The sequence below is a fragment of the Salvelinus namaycush genome, chromosome 21, assembly GCF_016432855.1.
Source record: "Salvelinus namaycush isolate Seneca chromosome 21, SaNama_1.0, whole genome shotgun sequence".
Taxonomy (NCBI): domain Eukaryota; kingdom Metazoa; phylum Chordata; class Actinopteri; order Salmoniformes; family Salmonidae; genus Salvelinus; species Salvelinus namaycush.
This window is the reverse complement of record NC_052327.1, coordinates 36,757,107-36,779,909: the sequence shown is the minus strand read 5'-3', so window position 1 is coordinate 36,779,909 and position 22,803 is coordinate 36,757,107. Positions and strand designations below refer to the sequence as shown.

Sequence of the window (22,803 nt, the reverse complement as noted above, 5' to 3'; positions counted from 1 at the left end):
GGTGTATACAGATGCATATCTGTATTACCAATCATGTGAAATCCATAATTTATGGCCTAATGCATTTATTTAAATTGACTGATTTCCTTATAAGAACTGTATCTCAGTAAAATCGTGGAAATTTGACAGATAATCCAATCCACAATTTACAGCTGTTATTTGAATGCCATTTAGTTTTTCCAAACCTTTCAAAGCCATGGGCTGTATGTTCAAAACACTTAACAAAGGAGGACTACACTGCTTATCAATAACAATTAATCCCTGATTGGTGAAGCGACATACAGTTTTTAATAGGCCTGCACACCAATCAAAAGCATTTACTAGTCAGAATTAGAAAACTCTGATATTTCCAACTTGCTAACTGGTTGTAGATATACACGTGCCGCGTTCAAAAATTCATCAGTCGGAAATGTCCGAGTTTCCTAGTTCTGACTAGGATATGAATGCGGCATTTGTTGCCGAAATTGTGGGAATCCTCCCATTTGATGACGTCATATGTGGCTTCTACAAGCTGGTGGTGCCGGAAGAAAAGATGGCGGATCATGAAGAGCAGTTATCTGATGAGGAGAAGGTAAGATGTCATTTTTAGCATCTCTTGATTGGATGACATATGATATAATGTAGGTATGTGTGCGTTTATTAAAAATATTAATCTACTGTGCATAAACGCTGTATAAACAAACCGCGATTTCTCGCTCTGCTAGTCTATATTTTTAGCTCGGCAGCCTCTGCCTAACTTCCGCTCCTTTGCGAATCTCAAATGGAGACTCCTTGTACGGTCCTATCTCTGAAATAGGAACCATGCAGCGTATAACAAATAAACCAACGCTAACACCCCCCCCCCCCCCCATCGTGAAGATTGTAACCAACGCTGTGCTGTAATTTGTTTCTTTGTCGCTTTGTGTGATCATGTCTTCAACTTCTCACGAATGAGCAGATAACGTTTAAGCAAGTCACCACCTCGATCTCTACACGCCCTGTTAGTGTTCTGTATTTGTTGCACGATATACTGGTCATGTGCAATTTACTGCTGTTTGTGTGTGACGGATATGACTAGTGTTGAATCTCGGATTTAAATATTGCAAAGCCAAGCTGGCTAGCATGATATCATTGTCACTAGAAAGCTAGCTAAACTGAGATGACAACAGTATCGCGGGTTGGCTGTACATTCTCATTTCCTTAAAAGGAATAGCAGTAAATTAACCACCACACTGCACAATAAATTACTTCAGATCAATGTTCAACATTATTCATCTTCAACTAGTTTGTCCACAACATCTTAAGGTCAGAAGTTATTAGGATTTTGACAGGGCATCGTCCAATGGGTGTGGCTCCCTCTTCCCCATCAGTCACAGACATTAGCTAATCATGCTAGCACGTTAATTATTGTGGGTTGAGTGTAAGGACTGAGCCACCATATGTCGCCGAGATGTAACATAACATTTCCAGTACTGTCAGGTCCCCCCCACACCCGACCCAGTAAACCACAACTTAAAGTCTAGCTGGCTTCACTCATGATATCCCTACACATATTTTAGCTAGCTAACGTTAGCTACAGTGCATCACTGTTGTCAGGTAGTACGAATACAACACAAGTAATGCTATAAAGGTTACATAAAAAATGTGGCCTTAGGTTATTTTCCTGCTGAAAGGTGAATTAATCTCAGTGTCTGGTGGAAAGACTGAACCAGGTTTTCCTCTAGGATTTTGCCTGGGCTTAGCTCAATTCTGTTTCTTTTTTTAATTCTGAAAACTCCCCAGTCCTTAATGATTTATAAGCATACCTATAACATGATGCCACCACTATGCTTGAAAATATGGAGAGTGATACTCAGCGGTGTATTGGATTTCCCCCAAACATAACACTTTGTATTTAGAACAAGAATACCACATTTTTTGCAGTATTTAGAGCCTTTTTGCTAACATGATGCATGTTTTGGAATATTTGTATTCTGTACAGGCATTCTGTCAATTATGTTAGTATTGTGGAGTAACTACAATGTTGTTGATCCATCCTCAGTTTTCTCCTATCACAGCCATTGAACTCTGTAACTGTTTTAAAGTCACCCTTGGCCTCCTAGTGAAATCCCTGAGCGGTTTTCATACTCTCCAGCAACTGAGTTAGGAAGGACACCTGTATCTTTGTAATGACTGGGTGTATTGATCCACCATCCAAAGTGTAATTAATAGCTTCACCATGGTCTAAGGGATATTCAATATCTGCTTTATTTGTACTTATCTACCAATAGGTGTCCTTCTTTGCGAGGCATTGTAAAACCTCCCTGGTATTTGTGGTTGAATCTGTGTTTTAAATTTGCTGCTCTACTGAGGGACCTTACAGATAATTGGGTGTTTGGAGTACAGAGATGAGGTAGTCATTCATGTTAAACACTATTGCACACAGGGTCCATGCAACTTATGTGATTTGTTAAGCACATTTTTGATTTAGGCTTGCCATAAAAGGGAATGAATACTTATTGTCTCAAGCCAATTCAGTCTTTATATTTTTTAAACAACTTCAAAAAATCTAGTTCTACTTTGACATTATGTGGTATTGTGTATAGACCAGTGACAAATGTAAATTAATCCATTTAAATTCAGGCTGTAATGCAACAAAATGTGGAAATAGTCAAGGTGTGTGAATACTTTCTAAAGGTACTGTGTCTAAGGAGCTAATGATGCATTAATGTGATGCATTAATGTGTGTGCATTAATGTGTGTTTTGACACTTGCCTTGTCTCGTTATATCACATCCCTTGACAGCCAGCTAGCTGTCAGGAAACAGCTGCCATGGGTGTAGATGCAAAAGTCATAAACAAGTCCTTTTTTAAAAATAACCAAATGGACAAATTTTGTGAGACCTTATATTATATTTGCTGCTAGGGACTGATCTTTATTTCTTGGGGTGGATTACTTTTCCAGATTCGGCTTTCCTAACCATTAACATCACTGTGATATTTAGGGAAGACAGAGTTGCCCCTCTGGGTTTTAGTGAACATTTGAACAAACAAAGTCTACATTTTTAAATGATTTAGGAAGGAAGAGTCAACGCCATAGTCGTCAAGCCATTTTTCCCTTAAGTGCCCTTACGTGGCAGGCCTGCCAGCTTCCTTGTTACGGCAGAGACGCGCATCAGAGGAGATTGGCATTAGTCTGTTTGCGCTCCACTAAAGAGATGCTGCTGAACGTATCGTATCCTACCGCTGTTTCTTAGCACTGCCAGATGTGAAGTTGCGTACATGTCATCTTTTAAAATGCCAGTCTGTGTTGATATACCCAAGTGAGGGTTGAACTTGCTCAAAGTGCCAGAGCGTACCATGGAAAAGCCTTAGCTCGAGACAATGCAGTGGTTTGTCTTTCAGAGCCCAGCAATTGCAACAATGTGGCCTAGCCTAATGGCACAGAAGGCTTTCCGGAGTACTAGAGGTCGACCGATTATGATTTTTCAATGCCGATACCGATTAATCGGCCGTTTTTTTAAATAATAAAAAAATATTTTTTATTTATTTATTTGTAATAATGACAATTACAACAATACTGAATGAACACTTATTTTAACTTAATATAATACATCAATACAATCAATTTAGCCTCAAGTAAATAATGAAACATGTTCAATTTGGTTTAAATAATGCAAAAACAAAGTGTTGGAGAAGAAAGTAAAAGTGCAATATGTGCCATGTAAAAAAGCTAATGTTTAAGTTCCTTGCTCAGAACATGAGAACATATGAAAGCTGGTGGTTCCTTTTAACATGAGTCTTCAATATTCCCAGGTAAGAAGTTTTAGGTTGTAGTTATTATAGGAATTATAGAACTATTTCTCTCTCTACCATTTGTATTTCATTAACCTTTGACTATTGGATGTTCTTATAGGCACTTTAGTATTGCCAGTGTAACAGTATAGCTTCCGTCCCTCTCCTCGCTCCTACCTGGGCTCGAACCAGGAATACATCGACAACAGCCACCCTCGAAGCATGCAGAGGGTGGGGAACATACCCATGCAGAGCAAGGGGAACAACCACTCCAAGTCTCAGAGCGAGTGACGTTTGAAACGCTATTAGCGCGCACCCCGCTAACTAGCTAGCCATTTCACATCGGTTACACCAACCTAATCTCGGGAGTTGATAGGCTTGAAGTCATAAACAGCGCAATGCTTGAAGCACAACGAAGAGCTGCTGGCAAAACGGACGAAAGTGCTGTTTGAACGAATGCTTACGAGCCTGCTGCTGCCTACCATCGCTCAGTCAGACTGCTTTATAAAATCATAGACTTAGTTATAACATAACACACAGAAATATGAGCCTTAGGTCATTAATATGGTCGAATCCGGAAACTATCATCTCGAAAACAAGACGTTTATTCTTTAAGTGAAATACGGAACCGTTCCGTATTTTATCTAACGGGTGGCATCCATAAGTCTAAATATTCCTGTTACATTGCACAACCTTCAATGTTATGTCAAATTAGGCGGCCCAAACTGTTGCATATACACTGACTCTGCGTGCAATGAACGCAAGACAAGTGACACAATTTCACCTGGTTAATATTGCCTTCTAACCTGCATTTCTTTTAGCTAAATATGCAGGTTTAAAAATATATACTTCTGTGTATTGATTTTAAGAAAGGCATTGATGTTTATGGTTAGGTACACATTGGAGCAACAATACGCACCGCATCGATTATATGCAACGCAGGACACGCTAGATAAACTAGTAATATCGTTAACTAATGATTATGATTGATTGATTGTTTAATGCTAGCTAGCAACTTACCTTGACTTACTGCATTCGCGTAACAGGCAGGCTCCTCGTGGAGTGCAATGTAATCAGGTGGTTAGAGCGTTGGACTAGTTAACTGTAAGGTTGCAAGATTGAATCCCCCGAGCTGACAAGGTAAAAATCTGTCGTTCTGCCCCTGAACGAGGCAGTTAACCCACCGTTCCTAGGCCATCATTGAAAATAAGAATGTGTTCCTAACTGACTTGCCTAGTTAAATAAAGGTGTAAAAAAAAAAAAACGGCCAAATCGGTGTCCAAAAATACAGATTTCCGATTGTTATGAAAACTTGAAATCGGCCATAATTAATCGGCCATTCCGATTTAATCGGTCGACCTCTACTATGTACGCCTAGCTCAGTGAGTGGGCTCGAAGATTGCCTATAGATGGGTTCATATGGGAAGGTTAAGTGCAGCCTCAGAGCCAGTAGCAATCAAGCTTGCAAACTACAGATATAACTGCCCAGCCCCAGGGCTGTCTCTCTGGTGTCGCCCTCATATATCTACTTGACCACTGTATCACTGTCTGCAAGTGTCTGCTCCACCCTGACTTTTAGTGACTATTTTAAACCTCAGCCATTTTAACATGGCTTACTTTGAAACTGAGAACAATCTTTGGGTGTTAGGCTAAATGACAAAGTAATCTGAGACTTTTTACAGGAGATTGTTGTCAAGTAGCCTACTCTAATAAACAAACCATGGTTATCATGGCTGGACTTACAGCCACACCGTAAACATCATGATTTCTGTAGTATTGGCCTACTTCTCCTGTGTTTGTGAAGAATGCAGGGCCTAAGGAACACTTCTCTTGTCTGTACGTGTCTTCCCTGCTGTGATAGATTTGGATGTGCAGGAGAAACAACCCTGGTGGTGCTATTCAGTGTGCAAACAGCTCCACATATAGCCTGGGCCTGCTACAGTATGACTCTGGGGTGGAATACAGAAGATCTGTTTATTCTAAAGTGTTCACAATCTATTTGCTGTGTTGCTTCTGGATCTCTTATCTTGGCAGCAGGGTGCTTTAGCTCCCCCAGCCCAAAGCAACATTCAGGCCTGCAGTGCAAACAGTAGGGCCCTATACAATCTGCATTGTGGAGAACTAAATGTATTGAACTTTTTCGAAAATCCATTAATTTGCCCAAGTTAATCATAAGACATGAACAAAATGAACCAGTGATTTGTATTTTGCTGCAACTTCCTGAAAGAGCACAGGGATGCCCCTGTCTGTGTGTCGTGCGTATGTCTAGTCTACACCTTGTGTAGCCGTTAACGACAATGCTAATGATAACTGTCTGCTGGTAGATGGAAAGGCTTCCCAAAAACCTTCTCAATTTAAATGTTAACTACAATGTAGCCTAGACCTACCTGGCAGAATTTCATTTTCTACAATCCAGTGGTCATTTATTTTGGAAACAAAATGTCTTAGATTTTTCCCAGACCTCAAGTGGTGTCCTGATGTGGTTTAAGCATTATTGTGGACTTAGAACATTACATTTATTTGTTTTTCTATTAAAAGTGTGATATTTTTAGCTTTTATCTTTAAACAGAAACCTGGAAAAACACAATGGAATCAGGCAAAAAATAAAACATTTTATAGGGCCCTAAAACCGCAATAACATTCAGTTGAAACAAGAATGAACTAGCCTAATTGTGAATTTGTTTGGGCAGTAGTATTGGTAAGGGAAACACTATCTGCATTTGTCAAACTAACCGTAACAAGACCAAGGGCTAGAATGTCACTGGTCTCAAGTTGTTCAAAGATGAAGATTTGTGGAAGAGTGACTATAAACAGCTCAATGGTAGATGTGTGTTTGTGTCCTTTGCCCCATTTTTTTTATTTTAGAGGTTCTGGTCAAGTTACTTCCAGGGACATTATGGGGATGATTATCTTCTTTATTTGTGGCTATTCTTCTCATCGCCTCAATGGTTGTGACAGGACAGAAGACCCTATGCTGGCTACCCATGTACTGTTTTTCTAGTTGTACTGTGCTCAAGGTGCCTATTCATATATCACAAATATGGAGAGGTGCCAGGATGGAGGATTTAGTCCCCTGGAGTATACATCTATAGGATGCCTGCAGGCCAGATACACCCCTTCCTCCTCCCTCATCGTTTAGGGTTCTGGAGTGTCCTGATAAGAAGTGTGATTCTGGGATTAGGGACGGTGCTCTAGAGTTGTGTGTTTTGGAATAACAGATGCTCCTGGGAGTGTGAATGTGGGGAAACACATCACTGGAGGATAGAGAACACAGAGAGAACAGCTGGTGACTGTCTGCCCAGGAGCTTACAAACACTAGGCTCCTGCAGGGGGTCTCTCTCTGTGTGTGTGTACTTATGCATGGCTTTGTGAATGTGTTAGGCTATCGTCTAGGCCAAAGTGTGTTTTTATAAGATTATAGCGAGTAGGGTGGGTGTCTAATTCCATGGCCAAATTTGAAACAAGATGATTTAAGTCCTTTGTTGGGAGTTGATGGAAGTGTCAAAAACAAAATCCTTCTTGGAGCCGGTCTGTTCTCAGTGTTCCTGTGAAATGACCTCATTGTGTGTGTGCCCGCCTGCCTGGGAGTGGGTGTGATCCAAACCTAGTGTCACAAGATCAAGTATTTAATTCTGTGGACACGACAGCTCCAGCTCTCTCACACCAAACAGCCAGTTAGTCAGACACACAGCAGCATCTCTAATAAAGGACATGGCAAATATCTATAAAGGTTGCCACCATCAGTGTTTGCCTAATAGTGTAGTTATTCAGATAATCTTGATGAATTATTTTTGTCTCTGACGCCAAGTGATTTCAGTTTAAATGTCGTCTACTAGATTGTCATGCTGCAGCCATATGAGGCAGTAGGCCTTTACTAAACATACTAAGTATCCAAGTAATGGTTGGTCCTTTCCTCACTTCTCGTTTCTACTGATGTTACTGCAGGGTAGACAGTAGCACTCAATGAAACACGACCACTCCACTTACCCTTTTAGCTTTGAATGGTATTATCATTAGCTGTCAGATTTAAAGTGAGCGTCACAAGTCTATCAATTTCCTTCAGAGGCTTTTTCAGGCTAGCCCTACTGAGGTGACACCAGTGCCCCCCTTGTCCCAGGCTACCTCTGTCACTGTCAGGTCAGCTGGCTAACTTCTAGCCTTCCTCTCTTCAGTCTCACCTAGTCCGACTCCTTGATCTTCACTATGGTGGGGTGCAAAAAGACCCTCAAAGCAATCCCAGCATGCCTCTTACCACTTCTCACTTCAGTAAATCAGTTTCAATTCAATAAAGTTGTGATTGAATGTGGAGGATAATGTGGAAGAACAGTTAGTGTGTTTGCTCTGTCTGAACAATACCTGCATTGTCTCCTGTTATGACACACACACACACACACACTCTGTTAAAGAATAAAGATGGCCAAGTGATTATGATATTATTATTATGGGCCAGTGAATTACACTGAATTGATAGTCATTTATTGAGCCCATTTTTAACCAGGAAGTCAGCTGGTGAAACAGCTGCATCATGGACCATGGTTTAGTAACTTACTACTGACATGGTTTAAATTGGTTTCATGAGAATCACCCAAATAGAGTCCTAATTTAAGTGCATCATGTATTTTATTCATGCACAACCAGTGATGCCAACTTAGCAATTTTGTTGCTAGATTTAGCAACTTTTCAGACTACCCTGGCAACTTTTTTTTCAAACAGCACCTAGCAACAAATTTAGCTACTTTTAAAAATGTATTTGGAACTTTTAGCAACTTTTGAAAAGTGACTCAAACGCTAAAATGCACGTATTTTCCTTCTAAATGACACAAAAACGATTTTCTCTGTCACACTCAGTCACAACACACGTTGTGGCTGCAAAAGTGCATTGTGAGTGACGTCAGCAGAAGGCCAGCAGCAATTTCAGTAAATTGCAAATCATTGATGGCTGACTGCAGCAGCAGTAGTATGGGTTCTACGAGCCAAATTAATATAGTTGGTCACGAATGTTTGATCTTGAATAGAACTTACAACATCAATCAACATGTCTCAATCCAAATTGTACAGCCAGAAGTACAGAAAAGAGTGGGAGTCTGTACCTCAACAAATGTCAAATCATATTTTTTGCCGAGATGGCCAGTCAATTTAAGTAACGTTATTGTGTATTCTACGTAATGACGCAGTTTTACGTTATCACGCAATGACATCACAACGTCATTTTAGCAACTTTTAGCAGCAAATCAACCTGCCTCTAGCAACTTACCCTGAAAATTAGTTGGCAACACTGCGTCCAACAGACGTCTTGTGTTAGTGTCACTACATCAATGCATTGGTAGGGTAACGCTATAATGGGGTCGAATACGGGTAGGCCTAACGTTTTTTTTAAGACGAAATTCTCTTACAATATAGACCTGACTAAGAGTAGCAGTGAAATAAAAGGGCACAGCATCTCACGATGCTAGGCTATAAGAGCAGAGTTGAGTGTACATGTAGCTGAGGAAAGCTCAACTCTGTTATATCGAGGCGGAGTTGAGTATTGATAACTGATCGCGTTATTTGCTAGCGACAATTTTTATTTTATTTTTTAAACCTTTTGACTAGCCAAGTCAGTTCAGAACATTCTTATTTACAATAATGGCCAAGGAACAGTGGGTTAACTGCCTTGTTCAGGGGCAGAACGACAGATTTTAAATGTTAAAGTGCTTACATTTACCTATGTTTAATCTGTACAACTACAGTTCTTCCGCAGGGTGCTGAAATTCATACTATTAAACTTTTGAATACAATCACCGACTATTTCCCAATTTGTGCCAATTGAATCTGTTTACGTAGTACATCAAGGCAGCTAAGTTACGTCACCAGTTGAGCAACACCAATTAGGAAAACGTCAGTTGTATTCTCTAAGTTTTATTAAAAGTATGAATTTCAGCACCCTGCAGAATGAGCGCAGTTGTAAAGGTAAGCATTTCCAGAATGTAACATTTTTACCAGTATTGACTGATGGTGACTCCATGTTGTTGCTAGCAAATCGCGTGACCAGTTATCAACTCTGTTGAGCGGTTAGTTTAAACTGAGCATAGCAGATAACACTGAAGCGCCACTACGGGAACGTGTTTACTTTGCTCTGAAGCATAATAAGGGAGCCCTGATCCAAATGGCTCCATTTTAGCAATGAACACTTTATTTTATTTTTTCCCAGAGCAAGGCCAGCAGCAATGAAGACACAAGAATCCCAGAGCACCTCTCCTGCTTTCACCCTATCATCACTCATTAGTGAGAATCAATCTGCAGCCGCGCTGGGAACCAAAGCTCTCATGCAGACCACTAATAAGGGCCCCAGGGAGAGGCACACTTTCCCAGCCTGTCAGTCCAGGGGAGGTGGGGAACAGGGACATAGACTAGCCTACCCCTAGCAGAGCGAGGGAGGGGTGCACTTCACTACTAGGCTCCTCAGCACATTTTCATGCCCATATATGGTCATGAGCCACCAGGGGAGGGAGGGGCTGCCTGCCCTGCGCTGTCAGTTTCACATGTGACCTCCAAACAGGAAATGTGGTGCAGCAGGGGACAGACAGTTATGTTAAGAAGAGAGAACAACTCCCTGGGTGCCTGGTGGCTGAGAAGTGAGAATTGTGGTTGTAAACCCACTGTATTTGTCCATGCTTTGGGCTTAGAAACAGAAAATACAGTTCTCATTAGGTGGGGTTAGAGGGGTTGCTTGTTTGTTTCGCACTTCCCCTTATTGACAATGTTTTTAATAACTGATTAACGTAATCATGATAAGAGGGGATCCTCTGTCTACTGAAACCAAGTGAAACCAAAGCCAAATGACAATAAATGGATAAATACATCTACCTGATATCTATCGTTGTGACATTACAAAGAAATTACTTTAAATAACAAACAGATTTGAGTTATTTTACCTTGGAAATTATTGCACTTGCTATAGAACAGCAGAGTATGCATAACATTTTTGTATGTTTATTTGATAGATGAGTGTACTGAAATAGCACTGGGCCGGATTCTAACCAGGCACTTTTTCTCTCTTTTTTTTTTTTACCATGATGCTCCTCTGTTTCATAAACAAAGCAATAACAAATAAGCCGGTGATGCGGATGTCAGCTTTAAAGTGTCTGTCTTGCTGTTTTGTAGGTACGCATAGCAGCAAACTTTGTCATCCACGCCCCACCGGGAGAGTTCAACGAAGTTTTCAATGGTGAGAGTTTGTCTGTGTGTGGGGGGGTTTATGTGTGTGTCTATCGCCCAAAGTCAGGATACTGGTCTGAGCGCCACAACTCACAATTTACCTGCTGTAACGCCATAGTTATAACTGGAAGAGCATCCAGTCACATCATCCTGATGAGCGTGTCACTTGAGATGATATGACACAGATAACCACACGCTGCAGAACAGACTTCTCTCTCAGTATCTCAATATTTCTGTCTCACACCCACATGCACTGTCTAGTTGTCTACTAGCCTGTTGCGGAGCATTTCTGAGAGGGAGAGACTGAGTCGCTGGCCCATAATCCCCATCAGATCATGCACTATGCTCCTAACATAAAGAATGAATGACAGAGAGTCATCACAAAAGCCAGACTGAGGATGTTTCTCAATATGCATACTACCGTACTCCACACTCATGCTCCGAGTGCATTTACCCAGGACGTTCTCTGGAGTACGTTCTTGTGAGGACGAGAGTGTGGAGAACGCATAAAACATTACATTTGAGAAAGCACTCCCCCTACTGTAGTACCTCATGCTGCACCTCCCCATTCACTAAACCTTCCAGCCAGGACAATGGCAACAATCGACAAAACCAGATGTACTCAATGTAAACGTTTTACTTCATAATTATTAGTTAGATATATGTGTATCGTAATAATCTAGCTAGCCAGTGATTTATACAGGCAAAAATGACCTAAAACTAATGTTATGCAAGGTAGATGTACATTTTTCATTTGTAGTTACCAATTCTTTGTGGCGATCTGGCTACCTAACAGTAGTATCTAGCCAGTAAGCCCTATTGACTTATGGGTTTGCGATCAGGTAAACATGCCAAAATTAACACTGTATATTTATTAATGTACCAAGATAAAATATTGTAGTCTTGCAACATATGAGATGTGAATAGGCAAAATTTCATTTTGAAGTCGGAGGGTATTTTCGCTTCAGTTCAAATTTCAATACATTTAGCATAATATTTCTTAGCATACTGTCAGATGTATGCTTCAATATGTACAAACGGGAGTACGCATTCAAAGTGCCCTCCGTGCTTCGCATACTTTGATATGGACAATTTGAGTGCTTGGAGCATGGTAATATGCATTTTGAGAAACATCCTGACTCTCTGGGTCAGTAGGGCAGCCCTGCCTTGAGGCCTCAGCCCAGTGCGTATGAACACAAACGGGCCGACCGGAGAGGGACAAAACCATGGACTATTTAGCACATTGGCACACAGTAAAACACTGCCTCCCAGTTAAAGTGGTGACTTACAAGTGGGGGCTTGAAGAGACTATTTAGAGGGGCAATTCCAAGGGCTGTGTGAATGTATACTCCTGCCCCCGTCCATGATTAGCTTTGTCACCTCGGAGTGCCTCCTTTTCACAGCTCAACACACACACACACACACACACACACACACACACACACACACACACACACACACACACACACACACACACAGTGTCAACACTTCCCCTTTCATCTCTTTGACTTCACAGCCCTTTACAGTGTGTGAACTTGCCATGGCTGGTTTAGCTTCATCCTAGGGCTCTCAATTTGAATTGAACCTTTACCGGGACGGTTGTTGCTCAATATGCCATAATGTGACTAGAAAACATTGTATACAACAGCCAACTTTTTGGGACATAGACATGTCTTTATATGGGCAGAAAGCTTAGATTAACAAGAATTTAACTGTAGTGTCCAAATTACAGTAGCTATTACAGAAAAAAAAAATACCATGCTATTGTTTGAGGATCGTGCACAACAACAAAACGCATCACGGCAATGCTACTACCGTAGCATTTTTGTATATACTCTATAGTTATGTACTTAAATGTATAAATTGAACAATTTGGCACATTTGGGCAAACTCCTGGCAGACTTGATGCAAAATATTGTGTAGTGAGGTAATTCTTCACTGGATCAGTCTGAAACCTTGCACACACGCTGGCATCTTGTGGACAAAATCTAAGTTACACCTAGGCTCCTATCTTAATGTGTATGGCATTTATCTTGCATTTCAAAGATGATGGTGGAAAAAATATATATAAAAAAGAAAATGCTAAGAAAAAAAACATACGTTTCTTTTACCAGATCTAATATGTGTGTGTCTCCTACATTCACATTTCCACAAACTTCAAAGTGTTTCCTTTCAAATGGTATCAAGAATATGCATATCCTTGTTACAGGTCCTGAGCTACAGGCAGTTAGATTTGGGTATGTCATTTCAGGCGACAATTGAAAAAAAGGGTCCGGTCCTTAAGGGGCTTTATTGGCATGGGGAAACATGTTTACATTGCCAAAGCAAGTGAAATGGATAATAAACAAAAGTTACATTTTTTTTCTTCTGAAATATAAATTAACAGGAAACATTACTCACGAAGTATCAAAATAATGAAGACATTTCAAATGTCATATTGTATGTGTGTGTATATATACAGTGTTGTAACGATGTACAAAAGGGAAAATAAATAACATAAATATGGATTGTATTTACAATGGTGTTTGTTCTTCACTGGTTGCACTTTTCTTGTGGCAACAGGTCACATCTAGCTGCTGTGATGGCACACTGTGGTATTTCACCCAATAGATATGGGAGTTTATCAAAATTGGATTTGTTTTCAAATTCTTTGTGGGTCTGTGTAATCTGAGGGAAATTTTGTCTCTATGATTATACATTTGGCAGAAGGTTAGGAAGTACAGCTCATTTTGTGGGCAGTGTGCACATAGCCTGTCTTCTCTTGAGAGCCAGGTCTCGCTGTCGGTCTCTCGCTCTTTTGGTCTCTCTATTCAATATAAAGGGCCTTATTGGCATGGGAAACATATGTTTACATTGCCAAAGCAAATGGAATATACAATTAACAAAAGGGAAACATTAATAAACATTTCTCGTTCTCTCTCTCATGGGCTTTATTGTCATGGGAAACATGTTTACATTGCCGACGCAAGTGAAATAGTCAAAGTGAACAGTAAACATTTCACTCAACATAAAAAAAATAATTTACATTTCAAATGGTATTATTGGCTATGCACAGTGTTGTAGTAATGTGCAAATAGTTGATGTATGAAAGGGAAAATAAATAAATAATTGTATTTACAATGGTGTTTGTGCTCTACTGGTTGCCCTTCTCTGTCTATGTGAGTTTTGTCCCCATGCTAGTCCTGTGACTGGAATGTTTATGTATGATAAAGAGGGATGTGATTTGATGTGAATCCTCCTGTGTGTCTGTGTGCTGTAGGTTTCTGAACTCTGACGTGTGGTTCTGTACTTCCCACAGATGTACGATTGCTGCTCAACAATGACAATCTGCTCAGGGAAGGTGCAGCACAGTAAGTGATGAAATATAGACCCGTGGTCTGCTCAGGTCATAAACTATCAACAGAATGAGTACATTATTAACCAACTAGAAAGATGAGGTCTTTGTTTCTCCAGGAAGTAATTCATTATTGGCACTGATTAACCTTGTACCTGTTTCTGTCTGTTTCTTTAGTGCTTTTGCACAGTACAACGTGGACCAGTTTACCCCGGTGAAAATAGAGAGATATGACGAACAGGTAGGACTACAGTGAAACAAGACAGATTTCACAATGCACAGCCTTTATCCAGTCAAAGCCTATAGATGCTAGTGACTCCAGACCTGGTATCATTAGGAACAAACCACAATAGGGATTAACAGCTCTAGTCATGGATTCTGAGAATAACTACATAAAGGGATGAAGCCTAGTGCCTTCAGACTCACCTTAGGGATCATGTTTTATTCAATGGACTGAATATTAGCCTGGTTGCATATTGATTGTATTATGTTTTATACACAAACAATAATTCCTCTTCTAGTACTATTCCAGATCAGTGTGGTTGTGGTGTTGCCTAGGTAACACAATGATACACCAATAAATGTTCTGGTTAGCACACACTAGAATGAGTATTAGGAATACAGTGCATTCGGATAGTATTCAGACCCCTTGACTTTTTCAACATTTTGATACGTTAGCCTTATTCTAAAATGAATTAAATAGTTTTTTTTCACTTATTACAAATACAACAAATCACACTTACATAAGTATTCAGACCCTTTACTCAGTACTTTGCCACAGCGATTACAGCTTCGAGTTTTGGGTATGACGCTACAAGCTTGGCACACCTGTATTTGGGCAGTTTCTCCCATTCTTTGCAGATCCTCTCAAGCTCTGTCAGGTTGGATGGGGAGCGTTGCTGCATAGCTATTTTCAGGTCTCTCCAGAGATGTTCGATCGGGCTCTGGCTGGGCCACTCACTTGTCTCAAACTTGTCCCAAAGCCACTACTATGTTGTCTTGGCTTTGTGATGTCTTAACTTCTCTGCGCTACGGATCCCTTTAGTGGGATCATTTTCCTAAACAACCGCTGAATTTCAGGGCGCAAAATATTACTAACAATATTTATAATCATGCAATCACAAGTGAAATATACCAAAACACAGCTTAGCTTGTTGTTATCTGACCTATCGTGTCAGATTTTGAAAATATGCTTTGCAGCGAAAGCAATCCAAGCTTTTGTGAGTGTATCAATCAATGCTACAACAGCTAGCCCCAAATTAGCATGGTCACGAAAGTCAGAAAAGCAATCAAATGAATCGCTTACCTTTGATAATCTTCGGATGTTTGCACTCACGAGACTCCCAGTTACACAACAAATGTTATTTTTGTTCGATAATAATAGTTTTATAACAAAAAAATGCCATTTGGGTTGAGCGTTATGTTCAGAAAACCAAAGCCTCGTTCCGTTCGACGAAAATTCCAAAAAGTATCCGTAATGTTCGTAGAAACATGTCAAATGTTTTTTATAATCAATCCTCAGGTTGTTTTTAACAAACATAATCGATAATATTTCGACCGTAACCTATTCAATAAAAGATAATTTTTTTCAAAATAAAAGCCTGAAACTATGTCTAAAGCCTGGTCACAGCCTGAGGAAGCCATTGGAAAAGGAATCTGGTTGATACCCCTTTAAATGGAAGAAAGACGGGCCAGGAAACACAGATAAAAAAATCACTTCCGGGTAGGATTTCCTCAGGTTTTTGCCTGCAGAATCAGTTTTGTTATACTCACAGACAATATTTTGACAGTTTTGGAAACTTTGGAGTGTTTTCTATCCTAATCTGTAAATTATATGCATATTCTACGATCTGGACCTGAGAAATAGTCCATTTACCTTGAACGTTATTTTAAAAAATTATAATAATAATCTGACCCCTAGCGTCAAGAGGTTAACTCTCCTGTAAAGATCTGAAGGATCAGGTTACAGTGGGTCCGCTCTACAGCGTGCTCTCTCTCATAGAGGGGGAGAGCGGGAAGTCGACTGTTTTATGGCGGTCATAAAATACTGCCTCTGTGCTCTGTAGTGTTCGAGATTGGAATGTAAACTGTGGAACACGGAGAAACACTTGGACATCAAAAGTTTGGATAACTAAACAATATTTATATTTTCGAGAATGTGCGAGTGGTCCGTGGACATTTTAAGGGACAGGCATGACAAGTGTGTTTCATTTGGTGAGCTCATGAAGGACAGGAAACACTCATTACTGTGTCTTTGGTTGTGTACACTTAATTATGGGGTATGTGATTAAACAAACTATTTGTGAAAAGATGTAATGTGATGTTAACCCATATTTTCTCATTTAGAAGGTTTTCATATAGTTAACCAAATCAGTGGCCACGCCCACGTAAGCATTGACATTACATCGACGTCATGGAACGCCCCTTTTCCCAGAAGTGCATAAAACCCACTTCCGACTAAATTTACATTAGACCAGAAAGCATCAAGCTGTGGCTACATGTTGAAATGGTTAAGAACTACAACTTTATAGGCCATGGAGACCATACAGCGTGTAGCGTTGGCTACTCGGCTGGAAATGGTTAAACTCAGACTATCAATCACTACAGAATAAGAGCAAATCCTAGACGTAGAATTACTGGTCTGCAGCTGGAAATTACGTAAGTCTAGTACGAGAATACCGACAACCGCGGAAGCATCTATTCTATGTAACGACCATCTGTACGCCTGACGAATCCATTACAACAGACACTATCCAGAGACGCTGAGAAAGCGACAACTACGAAAGACATTGTGATTTCTGGGGAAGTTAACCAGAAACTCTATGATGAACGGACTCTCCAGCAGACGGACCGGCGGTTCCAACAGAGAAGACAACAACGACATACGGGCGTAAATATATACATTGCAATTATGTTCAAATTAGCGGCCGTTCATGTGCAAAGGATTAGCATTTCAATGAATATAATTATCAACTCTGTGTAGTGAATCCATTTAGCCTTTCCCGCTTTTTATTTGTCCCCACCCCCTTTCCATTTTCTACCAAGACGTCATTACGGTTTAGCCCAGTAGGGACTTATCAATGCATTGTGTTAGTAACCAATAACTATATTGTTTGTTTATGTATTTCTGTGATTTGTTTAGTTAGTTAATTATTTATTTACTAAGCTAATTTGTGTATCGCTGATTCATTATGGATACTAGGGTTCGTGCAGATATCTAAGGGTTTGCGACGTTCAGTAATGACAACTGATGAGGTAATAATACATTAATACAAGACTGTACTCAATAAGATATGAACATTTCTGGAGAGTCGATTCGGGAAATAGACTCAACATTTTCCCATGGTGCCCCGACTTCCTAGTTAATTAAAGTTTACATGATTAGTTTAATCGCGTAATAATAATTACACATTGTTATTTTCTCATTCTGTCTTCACATTTAATGATAGTCAGACACGACAGTGCTTAGGATCATTGTCCTGTTTTGAAGGTGAACCGTCGCCCCAGTCTGAGGTCCTGAGCGCTCTGGACTAGGTTTTCATCAAGGATCTCTCTGTGCTTTGGTCCGTTCATCTTTCCCTCGATCCTGACTAGTCTCCCAGTCCCTGCCGCTGAAAAACATCCCCATAGCATAATGCTGCCACCACCATGGCTGGCTGGCTGGTGCCAGGTTTCCTCCCAACCTGGTGCTTGGCATTCAGTCCAAAGAGTTCAATCTTGGTTTCATCAGACCAGAGAATCTTGTTTCTTATGGTCTGAGAGTCCTTTAGGTGCCTTTTGGCAAACTCCAAGTGGGCTGTCATGTGCCTCTTACTGAGGAGTGACTTCTGTTTGGCCACTCTACCATAAAGGCCTGATTTGGGTGTGCTGCAGAGATGGTTGGCCTTCTGGAAGGTTCTCCCATCTCCACAGAGGAACTCTGGAACTCTGTCAGAGTGACCATCGGGTTCTTGGTCACCTCCCTCACCAAGGCCCTTCTCCCCTGATTGCTCAGTTTGGATTGGCAGCCAGCTCTAGAAAGAGTCTTGGTGGTTCCAAACTTCTTCTGTTTAAGAATGATGGATGCCACTGTGTTCTTGGGGACCTTCACTGCTGCAGACATGTTTTGGTACCCTTCCCCAGATCTGTGCCTCGACACAATCCTGTCTTGGAGCTCTACGGACAATTCCTTCGACCTCATGGCCTGGATTTTGATCTGACATGCACTGTCAACTATGGGACCTTATATAGACAGGTGTGTGTGTGTGTGTGTGTGCCTTTCCAAATCATGTCCAATCAATTGAATTTACCATAGGTAGAAACATCTCAAGGATAATCAATGGAAACAGGATGCACCCGAGCTAAATACTTAAGTATTTATATAAGGTGTGTGTGTGTGATTATTTTACGACCACCATTCAAAAGTTTGGAGTCACTTAGAAATGTCCTTGTTTTTGAAAGAGAATCACTTTTTCCATTAAATAACATGAAATTGATCAGAAATATATATATAGTGTAGACATTGTTAATGTTGTAAATGTTGTACTCCCTTCACAAAACAGCGCAAACTGGCTCTAACCAGAATAGGAGTGGGAGACCCCGGTGCACAAATGAGCAAAAGGACAAGTACATTAGTGTCTAGTTTGAGAAACAGATGCCTCAACTGGCAGCTTCTTTAAATAGTACACACAAAACACCAGTCTCAACAGTGAAGAGGTGACTCCGGGATGCTGGCCTTCTAGGCAGAGTTGCAATTAAAAAGCCATATCTCAGACTGGCCAATAAAAATTAAGATTAAGATGGGCAAAAGAACACACACTGGACAGAGGATCTCTGCCTAGAAGGCCAGCATCCCAGAGTCGCCTCTTCACTGTTGTTTTTGAGACTGGTGTTTTGCAGGTACTATTTAATGAAGCTGCCAGTTGAGGACTTGAGGCATCTGTTTCTCAAACTAGACACTGTACTTGTCCTTTTGCTCATTTGTGCACCGGGGCCTCCCACTCTTTCTATTCTGGTTCGAGCCAGTTTGCGCTGGTCTGTGAAGGGAGTAGTACACAGCGCTGTATGAGATCTTCAGTTTCTTGGTAATTTCTCGCATGGAATAGCCTTCATTTCTCAGAACAAGAATAGACTGATGAGTTTCAGAAGAAAGGTCTTTGTTTCTGGCCATTTTGAGCCTGTAATCGAACCCACAAATGCTGATACTCAACTAGTCTAAAGAAGGCCAGTTTTATTGCTTCTTTTATCAGGACAACTGTTTTCAGCTGTGCTAACATAATTGCAAAAGGGTTTTCTAATGATCAATTAGCCTTTAAATGATAAACTTGGATTAGATAACACAACGTGTCATTGGAACACAGGAGTGATGGTTGCTGATAATGGACCTATGTAGATATTCCATAAAAAATCTGGCATTTCCAGCTACAATAGACATTTATAACAATGTTTAAACTGTATTTCTGATCAATTTTATATATTAATGGACAAAAAATGTGCTTTTCTTTCAAAAACAAGGACATTTTCTAATTGACCCCAAACTTTTGAACAGTAGTGTGTATGTATATTTTTATTGGGGGGATTAAAAAAAATTGAGACCTGCTTTGTCATTGTGTGTAGAATGAGGGATGAAAAAAATGATTGAATCTATTTTAGAATATGGTTGTAACGTAACAAAAGGTGGAAAAAGTCAAGGGGTCTGAATACTTTCCGAATGCGCTGATGATCAGGAAAAAAGAGGCAGAGTGATAAAGGAGAGCACAACTCTTCCTCCCCTTTTATCTCCCTCTTCTTGCCTTCCTACGGATCTCCCCTCAATCTCTCTCCAGGTCTTAATCACAGAGCATGGAGACCTGGGCAATGGGCGGGTCCTTGACCCTAAAAACAAGATCTCCTTTAAGTTTGACCACCTGAGGAAGGAGGCCAGTGACCCACGGCCCCACGATGTGGATGGCGCCATGGAGGGCTGGAGGAGTGCTGTGGATGGTGCTGTCCGGGCCTACGTCAAGGAGCACTACCCCAGCGGAGTCTGCACCGTACGTCTGGGCTGCATAACACCCATCTTCTTGATCCTGCGCTGTTAAATTTGTCATTTTATCATGTAATGTGAATTAACTAAGTACACTGAAAATGTGTCATCTCCCTTTAGATTTATGGCAAAACCATAGACGGACATCAAACCATCATCGTGTGTATCGAGTGCCATCAGTTTCAACCAAAAAACTTCTGGTATTTATGGACTTCAGAATTTAAAGATGCGAGATGAATGAAGTATGTTTGATTTTAGATTTATAGTCATGTAAATGGCTTCAAACTCCCTTCAGGCAGAATCCAAAAATGTTTAGCCTGCAAACCTTCTATTGTCTGGTTTACGCGCTAAACACTGTTCAAACACCATCTTAGCTTGCTTTTTTCGCTACTTGGCTAACCAGTGCCTGTTGGTTTAGAGATTGTTGGCCTCCCGTTCCCTTGTTGAGCCAGCCCTGATCAGGTTAATATAATTGGAAAAGGGCCGTGCCAATCCTCTTTGCGGTGGGTTTTACTGAGCCTAAAGCTCCCTGAGTATAATGATCTTACAGCTTCTGTACAAGATCTGATACCTCTTAGGAAAGACTGCTGTGTAGTGGATAGAGGGGGAGTGAGAGAACACTCAACACACACTTTGAGAGCTTGTAGACGTACTAAATACTTAATTTCTTCTCTTTGTAAAGGAACGGACGTTGGAGGTCAGAGTGGAAATTCACAATTGGCTCCTCCACCACTCAAGTGGCCGGCATCATGAAAATCCAGGTGTGTGTGTGGGCGCATGGTTGCGTGTTAGGTAATTGAGTTCCAGACCATCGCACACTAATCACACACTACTCTCGGTCTGGTTGTAGGTTCATTACTATGAAGACGGCAACGTTCAGCTGGTCAGCCACAAAGAGGTCCAGGAGTCGATGTCCATTTCTGTGAGTACATCACTAAATGGAATACGTGTGGAAAACACACGTCAAAACATGTACATGCACGTTAGTATGTATGTTTGACAATCTATTATTTGAACCTCTTCACTTCCTGATTTCCACTTGGTTCCTCTTCACTAGAACGAAGTTGCAACTGCAAAGGAGTTCATTAAGATCATTGAGGCTGCAGAGAACGACTACCAGGTGTGTGAGATTGGGAAAGCTTTGATATGGACACGTGTGCCTATAAAGTAGTTGTTGTAATATTTGTAACACAAGAAACTGAAGCATCATATTTTGTGACTAGTAATGTTGATGGCAAACTAGTGGCAAGTGTTTCTGGAAACCACCACCGTGTGACAATTCCTGTCAATTGTGGTTCTTATTGTGACAGCCCAAATGAATTTCCCTCTCCTCTCTTACCCCGCCAGACTGCCATCAACGAGAATTACCAAACCATGTCGGACACCACTTTCAAAGCCTTGCGCCGCCAGCTTCCCGTGACGCGCACCAAGATCGACTGGAACAAGATCCTGAGCTACAAGATTGGCAAGGAGATGCAGAACGCTTAAAACAAACAAAATGGAAAACCCCAACATTGCATGACTGGATTGTTGTATTGTCTTTGTACAAATTAGATTAATGGGGGGCAAAAAAAGGTTTGGTCTCACTGAAAAAAGTCTACTTTTATGAATGCTTTTATACAGACACTGTTAAAAACATAATCTGTATAATACATAGATGATAATCATGATATTATTATTGGCAAAATAGGATGTGGAGGACGACGTAGTACATAAAGGAGAGGGTGGAGCATAATACGTCTCAATGTATGTGCAATATTTATTAATATGGTGGTGAGCCCACACCTTTTCTTTGACCCAAAGAAAAACAATTCCAATTGTAATGATGAAACTATTATTTTTTGAGGAGTATCACTGTAAAATATATTTAGAGTAGGACTTTATTGGCAAATACAGGATAAGAGAATCCTCTACTGTACAACACGGTTACTGTCTCATACTGTAAAGAGTCCCTCAGTCGTGTTCAATTGCTCGTACTTCTATGACATCATAATGACATCTTTTGCACAAGCGGTTAGTCACCTTTGCCAATGTCGACCACTCAAGGTTCTTGTTACACTTCATATTGGTACTCTCCCCACGGTTTGCCTCATACGTGAACATCTCAAGCTTGCGACCCTCCTGGCTAAACTGCAGTTTAACTCCCTGACTTCTGAACTGAATGTTCATTTAGCAAAAAAGGAGAAACTGATAACTTGACACGCTTAATTAACAAGTCTTTAATTGCTAGTAAATGTGGATAATGTTGAATTTAAATTTACAATAAAAGGTAAAAGTATCACTTTCTCCCCCAATGCTTATTTTTTTATTAAGACAGATCTGACTTATAACATGGCACATTGTAATATATACCTGTATTAAACATCCTTGTCTGATGGTTTGGTCATTTATTTCCTTGATTAATTGTAATTCAGTCATGACTATGTTGGTAGCCTGGAATGTGGCTTCTGTGTAGGTTTTTCACTTTACACTTTAATTCAAATCCCTCATATCTAAGTTACATAAATGTGCACACA

At 40.5% G+C, this 22,803-nt stretch overlaps 1 protein-coding gene across 1 annotated transcript; it reads left to right on the top strand.

Moving 5' to 3' along the window:
• The first annotated feature begins 492 nt into the window (after positions 1–492).
• LOC120066344 (F-actin-capping protein subunit alpha-2) lies at positions 493–22,664 on the top strand. Its single transcript, XM_039017658.1, has 10 exons — positions 493–571; positions 10,896–10,959; positions 14,248–14,299; positions 14,461–14,524; positions 20,088–20,294; positions 20,408–20,487; positions 20,970–21,048; positions 21,138–21,209; positions 21,345–21,407; positions 21,635–22,664. Exons 1-10 carry the CDS (start codon positions 533–535, stop codon positions 21,773–21,775), a joined length of 861 nt encoding a protein of 286 aa, XP_038873586.1. The 5' UTR covers positions 493–532; the 3' UTR covers positions 21,776–22,664.
• Positions 22,665–22,803: the final 139 nt, after the last annotated feature.

Excerpts from the sequence above, each read along its gene's own strand:
- LOC120066344 (XM_039017658.1), top strand. The coding sequence starts at position 533 with ATGGCGGATCATGAAGAGCAGTTATCTGATGAGGAGAAG. Across the intron at positions 572-10,895 it reads AGTTATCTGATGAGGAGAAG|GTACGCATAGCAGCAAACTT; the intron begins GTAAGATGTCAT and ends GCTGTTTTGTAG. Across the intron at positions 20,488-20,969 it reads TTTCAACCAAAAAACTTCTG|GAACGGACGTTGGAGGTCAG; the intron begins GTATTTATGGAC and ends CTCTTTGTAAAG.